This window comes from Sinocyclocheilus grahami, unplaced genomic scaffold (genome assembly GCF_001515645.1).
Source record: "Sinocyclocheilus grahami isolate Dianchi unplaced genomic scaffold, SAMN03320097.WGS_v1.1 scaffold279.1, whole genome shotgun sequence".
In the NCBI taxonomy this organism is placed as follows: domain Eukaryota; kingdom Metazoa; phylum Chordata; class Actinopteri; order Cypriniformes; family Cyprinidae; genus Sinocyclocheilus; species Sinocyclocheilus grahami.
In genome coordinates this window covers 1,504,396-1,521,258 of record NW_015505458.1, presented here as the reverse complement: position 1 = coordinate 1,521,258, position 16,863 = coordinate 1,504,396, and the positions used below count along the sequence as shown (strand labels likewise).

The window sequence follows — 16,863 nt, the reverse complement described above, 5'->3', positions numbered from 1 at the left end:
AGGAAACATCACTCTGAAAACAAAGCCCTCGTATCCAACCAGTTTCTATAGCTGGATGTGCTTATTGAATGCGACGGAGGCATACGACTGGGGGCTTACCATGTGAATGAATCTACGGACACAACTGTTAATACAGTGTGCCAGTACATGTGTGGATGTTTGCAGGGGCAGGTGTATTGGCATGTGCTGCTGAGAGAATTGGCAATGAATGGAGCGGATGGCAGATCAATACCAATCTGGAGTCAGCGCAAGGAATGCTAATAGCACACTGCTTTAGACGGCACAAGGCCAAGAGCGGTCCCTCTGTGTTACCTTCGTGCAATCCACATGCTGAATGAGGATAAATTCATGTAAACACATGAACACGCACTTCCAAATTATACACACACGTACTGTACATACATACTGTATATGCATGTATGTACAGTATATATATATATATTAGAGTTATTTTAGTATCATCAAAATACTATTATAGTTTTTATTCATATTTTGAATTAGTTTACATTTTAATATTAAAATCAATTTGTTGTGTTTTTGTACTTTTAGTAGTTTTGTATATATATATATATATATATATATATATATATATATGAGTTTTTATTAATTTCATTACAGTTCTAGTTATTTTAGTACAGATAAACTAAGATGAAGAAATGTTGCCTTGACAACTAGCTGAATCAAAATGTTTTAGATTTTATTTCAGTAAATATTTGAAGCAACATTTTTTTGTGTGGTTTTAATTTTAGTTTTAATTAATTATAATAACCCTGAAGTATATGTATGCAAGTATGACTAATGTTTTTGATAGAAATCTCTTAATTAGATAGATCTCTTAATTAGTTAAAAAAAACAGTAAAAAAAGTTGTGTAAACAGCTGCCTAATATTATTGTATATACATATCACGACCCCCCCTCCCCTCCCCCCACACACACAAAAATAGTATTTACCGTGTCAGAAACAGGCTTCCATATATGTATGTATGTATGTATATCATATATATATATATATATATATATATATATATATATATATATATATATATATATATACATACACACACATATGGATTTGAAAATATTTTTTGATGGACATTTACTTTTGGTTAGTTCCTCACTATAATTATATACAGGCTATTTTTATTTATTAATATGAATGGCATAAGGCAGCTACGCCTAAGAAAATATCCAGCAAATGCATCTGAGGGAGCGTATGTACGCGAGTGCGAGCGAAATGACAGATGCGCTCAGTGTTGAGAGGTGGCGTCACTGGGTGATCAAGAATGATGGATGAAAACGCCACACTGCCCTCTCGTCTCCAAGCCTCTTTGCCCGTTTAACTGACTGCTGTTCTTCAGAGCCAAACACACACAGATGCAGGGGGCTGGATTTCATGCTGTTATCGTCCCCAAGGCAAGGTCACATTGCCGTCGCCCCTCTCCCCATCATTAGCGTCTGCTCAGATAATAGCTCAATACACAATTTTACACAGATCTCCTTTCTCAGGCATCTGTCTCCCGAAAACACACACACAAACACATGTATACACAGGGGCGCAAGACTCTGAGGCATAAACTGTCTCTCATGTCAATCTCTTTTATGACAAATGGCCTAAAATCTATTTCCCGAAATTCTGTGCTCATTCACACATCCTTTCTCATCCGCGTGACCTTTCTCGCAAGCCGCTCAATCCTTCTGACAATCAAACCCAAATCTTGCGCGCATCAAAGGCGCATAAGGATGCCGATCTCGGGAAGTGGAGGGCAAACAAGCGTTAGCGACTAACCCCCTCCCGCAACTCCCAAAGACAGGGTGGGAACGGCTTCGGCTGAGTGTCATTTTCACCTGCGCTTGCGTTCAGGTGTGTCTTCTCGAGTTTAGGTTCAGGTGAGCTTGGCGTTTGCTCGCGTCTGGGTGAGGAGACGTGCCGCTGACAGCTGGCTCTAACCGAAGTTCTCGCTCTCATTGTAGAGAGCGATCTTTAGGTCGATGTGCACTGACAGCCAAGCTGTCACACGGCGTCACGGGCGCCAAGAGGCTTTCCTTACGCAGGCGTGACAGCGCTAGCTACCTGAACAGCCACACAAAAAGCTTAATGAGTGTTGGCCAGGGGGCTTCATTCCTCTTGGCACCAGGGGACCGCTGTGCTACTGAGTCTCACGGCCCCGAGAGACTCAGTATATCTGGAACACAGCGAGAGTTTAATATATGACAATGAGCAATCACACCACCCAGATTACATCACCCGCAACAGCACAGGGGACAGGAGGAGAGAGATTAGGTGAAGGAGACAGAGGGTCCATGGGACACGGGGAGGTGTAGAAATGCTGGTTTGTGAGACGCATAGCTGGTTCACATGCGGCAGCAGCGCTCGAGCGATCAGCCAGGGTAGTGATGCGTGAAACTAGCCAGCTTGCCAGACAGTCAAACCCACACACACACACACACACACACACACAGAGACACAATCAGCGGCCAAATTACTGCAGAGAAAATGAATACCTCCATCCATCCATAGCAACAGGCCAGGCCCACTAAACACACATACTTAAACACACACACTCATAGCACACTAATATCGACATGCCTAATCAAATAAACACACACTAGGGCTGGACGGTATGGCCGTTTATGCCATGAGACACTACAAATGTACCAGTTGGTAAAGGTTTTGCTATACTGTTAATGTCACAGTAGATATATTAGTGCGGATGTTAGTGGGATGGGCTAATTTATGCTATTTGCATGTGATACTTAGGATGACTGAGAAACAATGTGAATATACACAGCCAGACATGTCACAACAAGGCAAGAAGAAGATAATTAAGCACAACTAAAATATAATTCCATTTTATGTATTTTACAATACCAAGTCAAAACTGTCTGTTTTAGTTTTTGTTTTACTGCATAATCTTTTAGTTTAACTCAAGTGTTATATCTGAGAGTTTTTCTTTTAAATGAGCATTTTTATCAGGCTTCTATGAAAATATCATTGGCCATTTTCGAAAATTAGCCATTTAATAACTGACTAATAACCTTCTCATTGACATTAGAGTGAAATGACTTAACCTAAACATTGGGGCCTGTTAAAAATGCTCATTTAAAAGAAAAATAAAAAATCTTAGACGGACTTTGAGGTTTTTGCATCTGAAGTCTTCACACACACACACACACACACACACACACACACACACAGGATTGCTCATATCGCCCAATCTTAACACACACAAATACTCTCAAACACAAACATTTCCCTTTCTTTTCTGCACATCTGTGAAAGTGCTGCACACATGGAGGAGATGACAGGTGAACCAATGATGGGTTTAAACACTCAAATCTCGAGATTGTCTCTCCAAGGCCTCACCATGCTAATTTTTCCCTCATTCATCTGGCTGTAACAGCACCTGATTACAACAGAACAAATGCTGTTTACAGCAGTTGGCCGTGTCTGCTGTGTGTCACAAAGGGATATTAGGCGGTTGAGTTTAACTGAGCTAATTATTCAACTGTCGAGTCACCTCACTTGACTGTGAATTCCACATATGAATCAACTGCACATTTACAATATGCAATTATGTGGGCAGAGGGAGCATTTCATATGGCATTTTCAGCCATTTAATATTCAAGTGTTAGAGACTAATCACATTTTTTTATTGTGACTATTGAAGTACATAATGTGTGTGTGTTGACAGGCTCTAAACAGATTTGCCTTACAATAGTTTACGTAATACTGAACACTCTCAATACTTATATCAAAGGCTCTTGATTTCTCTTCATCTAGTTCATGATAACACAAACTGAAGAGAAGAACAGAGAAAAGAACACAAGGAACAGAAAAGACAATACCAAAAAAAAAGAAAAGAGGCGACACAAATTGAAATGGAAATATAAAGCGTGTCAAGACAAAATAAGAAAAGAGAAGACCAGTTGATTTCAAAATGGCACAAGAGAAAAATACAAGGTAAATGAAACAAGAGAAGAGACAAAATGAGACAAACCAAGACAAGACAAATGAAAAAGTGAAGAAGCACGTTTCAAAATGAGGAGTAAACAACATGAGACAGAATAAAGCAAGACAGAAAAGAAGACAATACAAATTTGACAGGAGAACAGAAAAGACAAGTCCAGAGAAAGAAGAGATGAGACAAATTAAAATGAGTCAAGGAAAGAAAAGGTTAGACAAGACAAAATGTGAAAAGAGGCCAGTTGAGACAAAATAAGACAAGAGGAGACACAATATGAGACAAATCAAGACGAGACAAAAAGAAACAAGAGAAGAGACATGTTGGCAACGTGATACAAAATGAAGCAAGGCTAGACCATACAGGAAGAAAAAAAAAGGAGAAGTGAAGATATGAGACAAGGCAAACTGAGATGAGAAGAGGTATGTTGAAAAAGAAAGTTGCATCAAGTTTTGAGATAAAACATGAGAAAATGAGATGAGACGAGACAGGAAATGGGACAAGAAAAGAGAAGAAGAGAAAGTACAAGAAGGGAAAAGATGAGAAGAAATGCACACACAATCACATTCTCCCCCTCTCCCTCTCGTTCTCAGTTTCAGTTTAATGTGCTTTATTGGCATGATAAGTAATTGTGCATTGGTATTGCCAAAGCATTAGCAGCTTAGCTGCATATCTGCAATCTCCCTTTCTGCTGCTGATGCAGGGATGCTGGGACGTCTGATTTACAACACCGCTTGTCCTCCATCCACCCAGACAGCTCCACAGAGACACGGGAGGCTGGATTCAATCTCCCAATGACCTTCATTGTGAAGGACAGAGCGCTAGAGAGGTGCAAAGAGGCAAAATGCATAATCTAAAAAAACAACAACAAATGCTTTCAAGTGTGATTGAAAAGTGTGCCGTCCTCACAGATCGGCCCAAAAGCGTTAGGAACCCAAGTAGATCAGTCATCCCCTCACTAAAACAACTCCGCTCTGGCTCAAACCAAATGGAAGAGCAGCGGAAGTTAATAGAAAGTGTTGAAAAATGAGTAAATGTGTGAAAAGGTGACAGAGTGAAGGAGTGAGGCTGCAAAAACAGCATGTGCCATGGAGGAGCCGAGGGAGAACTAGCTACAGAGGATGTGATTAAGTTGTAAATACTGTCAGCGTAAAGGTCAATCACTGAGTTTACAACCGTCGGCTGATCGAGAAAGAGGCCGAGATGAGAAAGAGAGAAACACAGAGGGAGTGAATGAGAAAACGAGAGAAGACGTGTGGGCTTCGTGTTGCTGAGATGGAAATCAAGCAGCACCCACATCACACAGAGCTTTACAACCATCTGCTCACACACATGCTTAATAGCGCACCCATGACACACACGCACACACATCCTTTTCAAGAGCTCCGCATGCAAGCCCAGGGGGACTTTATCATGCTGCCCCCATTAGGGATGTGCAAAACAACATATTTTCATAAACCACTATTCTGCAGGTTGTCTAAACGGCGTGATGACCTTAAAGGGGTCATATGATGAGATTTCAATTTCAAAAAAAGGATGATATCTGCTTCGTCATGCCTGGAGCTGATCCGTGCTGGTTGCTGAGGAAATACAACAACTTTGCGCTGTGGATCACCGGATCGGCTTTCACCGTGGACGATGCAGAGTCCAGCCCGGGGTCGTCTCATGTGGTTGCCGCAAGCCCTCCGGACGCTCCTTCGTCGAATCCGCCGGCCGCGCCGTTCTCAAGCCCGCCGCCTCTGCTCACTCTAGCCCTCCGGCTGTTCCTCCCTCTAGCCCCCGGCCTCTGCTCCCTCTAGCCCTCCGGCCGTTCCTCACTCTAGCCCCCGGCCTCTGCTCACTCTAGCCCTCCGGCCGTTCCAACTCTTGCCCCTGGCCTCTGCTCACTCTAGCCCTCCGGCTGTTCCTCACTCTAGCCCCCGGCCAGTAGACTACAATGCCGGCTGTTCTGACTCACGGACTGTAAGTACGTTTTTTATATTTAAAGAGTTTTTATATTTTATATTTTATATATTTAAAGCGAGTTTTTTGAGCAGTGTAGAGTAGGACTTGTTGTTTGTCATTTCTCCGATCACAAATGCAGACATGGTTTTATGTTTACGCGGCGCGATGCAACGCAACGTGTAAAAGGACATTATAAGTCATTATAATCCAGAATTATGTCCCCACTAGACGCAACGAATGCCTCGTTTATCTTAAAGTGACGTGACATGTGGCCAAGTATGGTGACCCATACTAGGAATTAGTGCTCTGCATTTAACCCATCCAAAGTGCACACACACAGCAGTGAACACACACACACCGTGAACACACAGCCATTTTTTTGCTGTGGCGCCCGGGGAGCAGTTGGGGGTTCGGTGCCTTGCTCAAGGGCACCTCAGTCGTGGTATTGAAGGTGGGAGAGAGTGCTGTACATTCACTCCCCACACCTACAATCCCTGCCGGTACGAGACTCGAACCCGCAACCTTGGGTTATGAGTCCGACTCTCTAACCATTAGGCCACGACTTCCCCCACATAATATAAAGTATATAATGGGTTTTCATGTTTTTGAATCATCGCTCCGGCCTGACAGGGCATCATCACAGTATGGTAGGGGTGTAACATTTCCGTCACACGCTTGAGGTATTCGGCCAATCATAACACACTGCATAGCTGGCCAATCACACCGATGAGCTTTGTAAAAATCGACGCGTTTCAGAAAGGCGGGGCATAGAGAAGAAACAATAATGTACAGTATGTGGAAAATAATGTGTTTTTTTTTTACCTTAAACCGCATAAACACATTTCATTACACCAAATACACAAAATAATGTTTTTTTTTTTGCAACATCATATGACCCCTTTAAGGAAGCCCTGTATAATTATGCTGATTTAAAGGCGTTCACACAAGACTAGTGTTGTAGTGTTCAAAAACTGCAGGACAGAGTGCAAGTGAATGGAGCAGCTGTCTATCAAAATGCAACTGTTATTTGTATGCACTGGACAAATAAATAAATAAAAATAGTTACTAACAGCAAAAAGACAACCGTTCAAAAGCTTGGGTTCAGTAAGATAGTTTAAAATTCTTGAAATTTGTCGCTCACTAAGGCTGCATTTATTTGATCAAAAATACAGTACAAACAGTTATACTGTGAAATATTATTATAATTTAAAATAACTGTTTTCTATTTAAATGTACTTTAAAATGTAACGTATACCTATGATGGCAAAGCTGAATTTTCAGCAGCCATTACTAGAGTATTCCGCGTCACACAATCCTTCAGAAATTATTCTAATATGCTGATTTATTAGTCAAGAAACATTATGATGAAAACGGCTTAATATTTTCTGTGGAAACCTTGATACATATCTAATTATATTTTAAAAGAACTGCATTTATTTGAAACAGATTTGTTTCTTTAGTAACATTATACTAACAGGAAAAACTTACTGATCCCAATGTCATAGAGACAGAATTTGTAATATTTTTTGTATATAGTTTATTATAATAATGGGAAAATCATCAACAGTGGCTGGTTTGAGGTTCGAAAGCAATGTTTTTTATTAGACAAGTAGTATTTTAATAGCTAAAGAAATGTTTCTTTAAAGGGAATGCATTTAAGGACAACTTTTGACTGCACAGCATGCTGACATCTTTCTAAAATCATCTTAGCAAAAATGTTTCTCCTAATTTAACCCATTAGCACCTTAAATCTAAAACTTGAAATTTAAATTAAAAAAAGGATCTGACAAATTGTCCTAATAATCTATCCTGACTCATCCCAATCCCTCTACACACACACACACCGTCACACACCCTCTGACTCAATTTCACCCATTCTGAATCATACAAACACCATGAAAGAGTGTTTACAACCAGCATATGTAGATTAGATCTAATTCCTGAACCACATGTGTTGGCTGATGATTTTCTGCTACAGTGACACGTGACAAGCACAATAGAAAGAGCAGAGTGGAACAAACACTAAAGAGCGTCTCGATTTTCACACATCTGTGTCAACACAAAAGCCCTGGAAGCGCTGATGCTGTGCTCTAGGTGTAAACGTGCTTTGTCTCGCCCACCTGCGCTGCTGGTGCCTGCTTGAGTTCGCATGCAGTATCTCAAGTTTCCAGCAGGAGGGGATGGTGTCTGAGTAACGGAGAGCAGAGAGAGCGGGAGGATGTCAAACGGAGCTGGGAACCAGAGGAGGGAAAATGACAGGATATATTTTTGCTCTAGAATTCTGATTTTTCTGATGGCTTTGGTGGGGGGTTAGCTTTTTAGAGGCTCAGGCGAACAGGGAGGTCTGTCGACCGCCAGGCGTGCAGCTGACTGCAGGAGTCTTGTACACTGTCTCCTCTCCTCTTTTCTCCTCTCCACAAGCCTCCCAGCATGCCCTGCATGTGTGCATGGCCTCAGGCAAACAAGATGACCAGAAATGACGGCGGAGACCATTCAGATGCACACATACACATCTCATCTACACATCAGTTTTAGGTATGCATATTTACATATGTTAGATATGATATTTAACAGCACAAAATGACACATATTGTATGTTTAATCAAGTTGTGGCTTGATTCTCCACAGAGAGTTTCTATCGATATGAGGCGTTTGCTAGAGAGCAAGCGGCTGCGTTTACACTCTGGACCTTGTAAATGAAAAATCGCCACCGGGATGGTGTCTGAGTAACGGAGAGCAGAGAGAGCGGGAGGATGTCAAACGGAGCTGGGAACCAGAGGAGGGAAAATGACAGGATATATTTTTGCTCTAGAATTCTGATTTTTCTGATGGCTTTGGTGGGGGGTTAGCTTTTTAGAGGCTCAGGCGAACAGGGAGGTCTGTCGACCGCCAGGCGTGCAGCTGACTGCAGGAGTCTTGTACACTGTCTCCTCTCCTCTTTTCTCCTCTCCACAAGCCTCCCAGCATGCCCTGCATGTGTGCATGGCCTCAGGCAAACAAGATGACCAGAAATGACGGCGGAGACCATTCAGATGCACACATACACATCTTATCTACACATCAGTTTTAGGTATGCATATTAACATATGTTAGATATCATATTTAACAGCACAAAATGACACATATTGTATGTTTAATCAAGTTGTGGCTTGATTCTCCACAGAGAGTTTCTATCGATATGAGGCGTTTGCTAGAGAGCAAGCGGCTGCGTTTACACTCTGGACCTTGTAAATGAAAAATCGCCACATGCTGAAAAGACCAACTTAAATTTTCACATTGCCTGGTTGGGTTGCTTGTCCAGCTGGTGGAGCAGCACATCCATGATGTTCACCAGCAAAACTTGGTCCTTCGTGGTCCTTCTGGAGAAGCTGGCTGACCAAGGAAGTTTTTAGCTAGCTAAGAAGCCACCAGCATCCAATACACAACATGCGCTGGTTTTTCCATCAGGGTCTGAAGTAGTTTCTTTCACAGCTCAGTAGCACTCTCTCTCACACAAAATACACACACACACGGTTCTGCAGAGCTCTTACCGGTCTCTTGAGAGAGGGCTTTAGCTCTACCGCAGGTGTTGCCAGAGTGATGCATCGCTCCTAGCGTGAGTCTTCCCCTCGTATCTCCTCCTCTCCTCTTCTCCGAACCGTCGGACACGGTCCCCTGGCGGTCTCTCTCTCCTGGTGGAAGGGGCGAGGGGCTTCAGAAGTCACGTACGAGAAGCAGTTGTGCCCTCTCTGTCTCCGTATGCCCTCTCTCACACAACTTCTCACGCGCGCGCATACGGCACGCAGCCACTTTCCCCTTCCCGGTTGCACGGCACTCTAGTCCACAAACCGACGGGAAAGGTCTTAAGGTATGGAAGAGAAAGACGGATGAGGGAACAAATGCCGGAGAAAGGAAACAGAGTTGTCGTCAACCTCTCTGTGAGCGCGGAGACATCTGCACATGACTGGAGCTCCGCACAGACTCTGAGCTCTGAGAATTATACAGCATCGCTGCAGAGCAAGAGAGAGAGAGAGATAGAGAGAGAGAGGTGTGGGAGAGAACAAGAGTGCGGGGGAGCACAGAGAGAGAACGAGAGAAAGAAAGGAGGGGTGAGGATGGGGGAATGTGACAAAGCATGTTCATCAAAGAGAGAGGAGGAGAGAAAACGAGACAGATCGCGCATGTTTCCCCCATCTAGCCGAGACGAGATCGTGTCAAGCCGTGTTACAAAGAATACGGTCAGTATTCGTCCTTTAACGCGGGAAGACAGACAGATTTTCACTTCTTTGCATGCACAAGAGGGTCCCTTTGGAGAAGAGGGCTTTCAGCATCAAAGGCGCTGACAAGCTGACACAACACGTTGAACTAAAAAGCAGCGGCGCGACTAAAAATACATAACCTTATACCGCCATGCTTTCACGCAAACAACACTGGATATGTGAATATTAGATTGGGGATCCGGCAGCCACTCGGGGTCCGGAGCGGCGGAACACGAGCTGATACTGAAATGCGCTGAGCCGGAGTGCTGTAATACACAAGCCAGAGAGACAAGCTTTGTTGTGCCTCGCACACACCTCTGGCAGGTGACACACTTGAAATTACCACACAATAAAATACAACCGCTGCTTTCGTGATGATATTCTTTATTTTTCAGCGCAAACAACTGCACGTAATGTATAAATAATCAAAAATGCTGCGTGGGAATACAATGCGCTTTAGCTTAAAAAGACCTGAGAATAGAATGTTCAAGTCAACATAAAATGGCCTTCACATTTTACTCAGTAGCAAAATATTTAACAGGATATTCAGAGAAAACAAGAAAACTTGGCTTTGTCTATCAGGAGTTCATCGAAAGATGAAAGTGGGCATTACATACTAGCATGAGAGTTTGCAGCTACACCCAAGCTTAACAACCTTAGCACCCCACTTTTGAGGAAGCTTTTAACCAAGAAGTAGAGGTTAAAGGTCAAGGATCATTAAGAATCTTGACGAATCCCAATGGTAAAGTTTCACTTTCAAACTGATATTTGCCATATAGCTGTACACTTTACTACATTTATCCAATAACCTTTAACACCTTTATGATGATTATCCTAAAATGAAAGTTCTGTCAACATTTACTCACCCTCATGTCATTTCAAACCGGTACAAGTTTCTGCCTTCTGTGGAACATAAAAGATGATCTTGAGAAATGTTTCAACAATATGAGGGTGAGTAAATGATGAATATTCACTATCCATTTAAACTCACAATTATGCATTACACTGACATGTTTTTCTAAAGTCACTTGCTTTCCCTGGGAATCAAACCCATTACCTTGGCGTTGCTAGTGCTATGCTTTACTATTTGAGCTTACATTAATGCCTTACACTTGAAATTACTGCAAATATAGTTAGGCCTGTAAAAAGTTGCCATTACCTATAACACCAGCCTAAAACAATAGCCTTTTGGCTACTGACTAAGTTAGATGATGGCAGCTGAACGTGAAATTTGTTTCAGAGGCGTATGAAGTAATTATATTTTGATGAAAGATTATGAAGACAAATGATAACAATAAGTCCTGAACTTGTATTAAGAAAGAAAATAGGCTCAATTTTGATTTCATATTGACTTTAAAACTTCCCAGTGCAAAGTTCAGACTGCAGACAATTACACTTATGTATTGGCGTATGGGAACAGCCTCCAACTCTGTGCATTCAGGAAGGAGCTGACCATGGTACTTCCTGCTTTGTCCAACAGAGGGCAGGGCTACAGATCAGCGTCTTCCTGATGTCATCCATCCCATCTAGAAAGCATCCTTGTTCTAATCTCGCCTGCTTCCTGTCCCCGAGTTACAAATCCACACACACACATACTCCCGCAGAAGTGGCTATATTTGCAACGCCTCTATATTTAGAGCCGTTTGACCCTTCTAGATTGGACAAAGAGCCAATCTACTCAAATGACTCTCTCTCCCGCCTTCTCTGGGCTCACAGTACCATAGGGAGGGACTGGATCCTGTACATATAATAAGCAATCTGGCCGCACACAAACATGCATCCACCCATAGCGAGAGCTCTAATGAAGAGAGTAGTTTTGGAAGGCCACACCGCTATAAGTGCAGACAGCTGGATGGATTCATTTCTGCTCAGTCCATATCAGACTCTCCTCACATTGTGTTCGTAATTACAGAGGACTTATCAAACAGTGTTTTATCAGTGTCCACTCTTCATTAGTGCTATTGCAATCACTGTTAAGTGAAAAATGAAGCCTGTAACAAATTAACTGCGGAAATGCATTTAAAGGGTTCAATACAAGTTAAGCTCATTTGCCAACACTTGTAGCATTATGTAGATTACCACAAAAAAACTAAACAAAAAAAAATTGTTTTCAGACTAAAGAACTTGGGAGCATCAATATATTAAATTAATTAAACAATAAGTTTTTGATTCCAGAAATTCCAAGAACTGTATGTTCTGTAAATTTACTTCCATTGTAAGTGCCTCACTGTAACCTTGATCTGTGCTTTTATTTGCAAAGAAAACAAGTGATGAGTCAAATATACTTCTTGTGGTAATCAACATTATGCCACAAATGTTGTTGACTGAGTTTAACTTGTATTGAACAAAGAATATTTCTTTAAATGGCCCACAGAGTAAAATGATTCAATGCCAAACTATTGAATTTCCATAAGAAACGGATTGAGGCAGAAGAAAATGCACTAAAGAAAAGATTTTCTGCATATAATCACTTCTCCTGACCTCAGTAGAATAGCACCTGTCTTCCCTGAGCTGTGATGCGGCGCAGCGACTGGTGTGCGGAGCAGCAGATACGGACGATGTTGGCGTCCAGTCTGAGGCTCTGTAATCAATGCAGACAGAGCCTTCCTGCAGTATTAAATGAACTTATTCAGCCTAAAGGCTTCCAACTCGCTGAGCCGAAAAAGAGCACAGCACTTTCACCTCTCAGCTTAAATATACCGAATGCATGCTGCACTCAAACACACGCATACAACCTTCAGCCTGACGGCTCCACCGACCGCCCCATCCATCATTTCCAACAGACGTGGATGCACAGGCTTACTCACACGTGTACACACATGCTTACAGCACACGCAACTTGTTTCGGAAAGCACTTTGACAAGTGATTACACTGATCACATGGTATTTAAAACTTGACTCTTCTGTAGTTACATTGAGTACTAAGACCAACAGAAAATGAAAAGTTGCGCTTTTCTAGGCTGATATGGCTAGGAACTATACTCTCATTCCGGCGTAATAATCAAGGAACTTTGCTGCCATACCATGGGTGTAGCAGGCGCAATGATATTAGCGCCTGAAAATAGTCCCCAGCTAGGTAACTTCCAATAAGCCTATTTTCAGGAGCTGCGTAATATCATTGCACCTGCTGCACCCATGGTACGGCAGCAAAGTTTTAAACAGTTTTAAAACTTGACAGAGGAGTCAAGTTTTAAATAGGAAAAATATAGAAACTCTTTGGTCATTTTTGAGCGAGATGCTAACGGTCTAATCAGATTCAATGATCTATGCTAAGCTACAGCTAAAACTGCTACCGCCAGACCCGGAGATCGGCTGAATGGATTCGAAAACGGTAAAAATCAACTGTTTAACTTTAGGGGAGTTGGAAAATTTGCTTATTTTCGAAAATAGTAGAGTGTTCCTTTAAAGCGATAGTTGACCCAAAAAAATTAAAATTCTGTCATTAATTACTCATCCTCATGTCATTCCAAATCCGTAAGACCGTCGGTCATTTCGGAACAAAAAATTAAGATATTTCTGATTAAAATCCAAGAGCTTTCTGACCCTTCATAGACAGCAATGTAATTACCACGTCCAAGAGCCAAAAATATAGTAAGGACATCATTAAAATAGTCTATGTGACATCGTTCAACTGTAATTTTATGACGCTACGAGAATTCATTTTGTGTGCAAAGAAAACAAAAATGATTTTATTCAACAATTTCATCTCTCTTCCACTTTCATAAAACTCTCCCATTTTACAAATTTAAGGGGCTTTAATGCAATGAAATTATGTTGTGACAAAATGTTCAAGAAACACATCTTTCTGGCTGTTGATGACTATTCCAAAATATCTGTGCATTTTGACAAGTTAAAACAAAGTCAAATATGTTTTCACATTTACAGATTCATAGTAGATGTACCAGTATCCAGTTCCTGTTTGAAAAACTCTTAAAAGCATGAAATGTACTTACATTTCTCCTCGTCTGCTGCCACTAACATCATAACTCAGGATAATTAATAGAAGAGACTGAGTTCTTGGAGTGCCATCAGCCAATCAGTGTTGTCATGACATTAGTTGACTGCTATTTCAGAGTGATTAGAAGGTTTGCTATGAATGTTTATTTTGGTTTGTTTTTTTGCGTATGCTCACCCCCGAAGTTGAACTTCCGGTGTGTTGTAAACTAAAAAGCGAAGGAGATTTTTCTGCATTCCAGCGTACGCAGCAGCCTCCTCCTAGACAGGGTCATAACAGCGTGTAATAAATTTGTGGCACCGTTCCACGGCGACACGGTGTGAAAGTCACGCAAGCAAACTGCTCCAGCCCTGGTCATGTAAAAGCACAGAGAGATTCCACGCACTAGATTTAGTTGAAAACAGAACTGGAAGTATCTATGGCTGCTAAGAAAGAGCAGGACAAGGTCAGACAACAAAGGGTGGAACAGCTCTCACAATCCTGTGAGTTCCATCACACTACGTTTACATCGCACCCATCCCACTATCTCACTGTTCTTTCATCTCTCCATTCATCTCCCGCTCTCTTTCCTCTGGCCCAGGGTGAGAGGAAGTGAATGTGAGCTAAAGGAGGTACGGGATGGGCAGCGAAGGGACCCGTAGGTTGAACACAGCCATTTGTCATCCGGTGAACGCTTAAGAAAAGACTAGTTAACCTTTCCTGGGAAGCCCCTGGGGAGCCTACCAGCAATGAAAAAACCCAGAAAAAGTATCAACCAAGAAAAATATTCTTGGGGAAAATAGATGGCCGATGCTCCGAGACCCATGTACCTTGCAAAACGCTGCGCTAGGCACTTTTGACATCTGGGTCGCCTCTACTCATGAGCAAGGACAGAAAGAAGGATTGTTGCTGTTGCCCTATATGTAGATATGTAGAGATTACAGAAATCTGCTTGCCGACTATAATTGCGAATTGGTGTCACTTCAATGCATTTATGTAAACTGGTGGTACTGGTGTATCGATTTTAGAGCGCCATCCCATATTTGCACTGCACAAAAGTATGAATGTCTACAACCACATGTAGAAACCTATTAGAGATACTAGAGACTTTACTGATCTTAGTTGGTCTCCCAGCCTGGTCCATTGGCTGGTTCTAGAAGAGTTTTGGGCAATTTTCATCTGGCTGTTGAGGTAAACACCAGCCTAGTAACCAGTACAGGTGACAGCTAGACCAGCACACCAAGCTTAGGCTGGTTCAAGCATTTTTTATAGGCTACATCATTTATTCAAGCTATGCTTTTAGAAACCATACCAGACAAACACTTCAACACTCATTTCTGGTGAATTATGGGTCATGTTGTCCTGACAGTCTAGTCAGGCACTTTTATACTTTGAGAAACCAGTTAGGTCATTGAGAGTTAGTAATAGTGGCTAGCTCTTTTCATCATTTGCCAAACCTGCCCCCAAACCTGTCACTCAAGGCGGCAACCCCATGGCAACAGTGCGAGTAGGCCAATCATGTGCAAACAGCAGCGGGAAACTAGTCTTGAACAATTACGTGAATGGCACAGCCACTGAGTCAAAACAATATGTACATTTGACTGGAGGCAGACCATCTTCTGCTGTAAAGCATAATTTTAGTGAGAAATATTAAAAAAGACAAACAGCTGGTGAGAGGAATTAAGATAAGATACGCAATCTTTCATTAGCACGGTTTTCAAATTCCATATACAGAAGTTTTACAGCTCTATTTGTTTTCACATAACCAACCATTTCTTGCTTCCTGACAGACAAATAACTAATCTGACCCGTGACATATATATAAAAGTGACTTCAGAAGAGTGACAGACAGAAATTCTTCACTTGCCATTCTGGTTCACTGAAGTCGGACATGCTATGTAATTTTTGGTGTCCTTTATGATTTTTGCTTGTCAGATTGTATATTGTGACCCCACTGAGATTAAAGGTTAAATGTCAAAGGAAAGCCTATGCAATTTCAACGATTCCTCAAACCACCTCAAGCTGCACGATATACAACTTAACTAACACTGGAATAAAAATGAACCGTGTTACCTGGGTGTTTTACCTCACCTAGTGCCACAGATGTTGTGTATGGTATGCATAAAGGACACCCTTTCTGAAATATAAAGGCAGTTAATTAAATATTTTAATAATATAAAAACAGTGTAATAAAAACTAATTTATATTGTGTGAGGAAAAATATCTGAGATATTGCAAAGATGACAAAATTATTTAATTTTGTCTAAAGTTAAATAACTGGCTTACATACTATCGTTATACTAAAGAAAATTGTTAAAATATTCTGCTAAACATATTTCATTAACATCTGAAGTTAACACGCTACCTTTGACAGCTCTAAAATGATCATTTTGTCCTTTTTTTGTAGATCCCCCGAGTCTCTACAAACCTCTCTGCAATCTTTGCACTAGCAATTCAACATTACCTATTTTTTCTTGATGAAATTAATTTTTTACAATCAGATGGCAAAAATCGCAGTGTGCACTGGGTTTAACCCCATACGAGCACACATATAATAACTCACAAATGCTTACAGGCTATTGCTCATAAAGCCTGGAACGAGGTGGGTGACGTCTTGCAGATTAAGACATAGATTAATGGATGGCCTTCTGTGACATTAGAGCAGGCAGAATTATGAGTCGGTAATTGAGGATCCTTCAGCAGGAGCAGAAGGACTAGATGATATGAGACCAGCGGGATGGAGCAGCTGGATGAAGCTTGTACCCTTAACAAGGAGAGAGAGGGA

The 16,863-nt window shown here is 41.6% G+C and overlaps 1 protein-coding gene across 7 annotated transcripts in view; it reads right to left on the bottom strand.

The window, feature by feature from the left end:
* tenm2a (teneurin transmembrane protein 2a) overlaps positions 1-16,863 on the bottom strand; it is a 309,718-nt gene that overhangs the window by 156,991 nt on the left and 135,864 nt on the right. Inside the window, exon 1 of one of the 7 annotated variants that reach the window (XM_016291967.1) lies at positions 9,437-9,763. The exons of the other annotated variants lie outside the window; for them this stretch is intronic. Within the exon in view, the coding sequence (XP_016147453.1) occupies positions 9,437-9,491 (55 nt within the window). The 5' untranslated portion in view covers positions 9,492-9,763. Of the gene's footprint in view, positions 1-9,436; positions 9,764-16,863 lie in introns of those variants that run through there. 7 annotated transcript variants of the gene reach the window in all.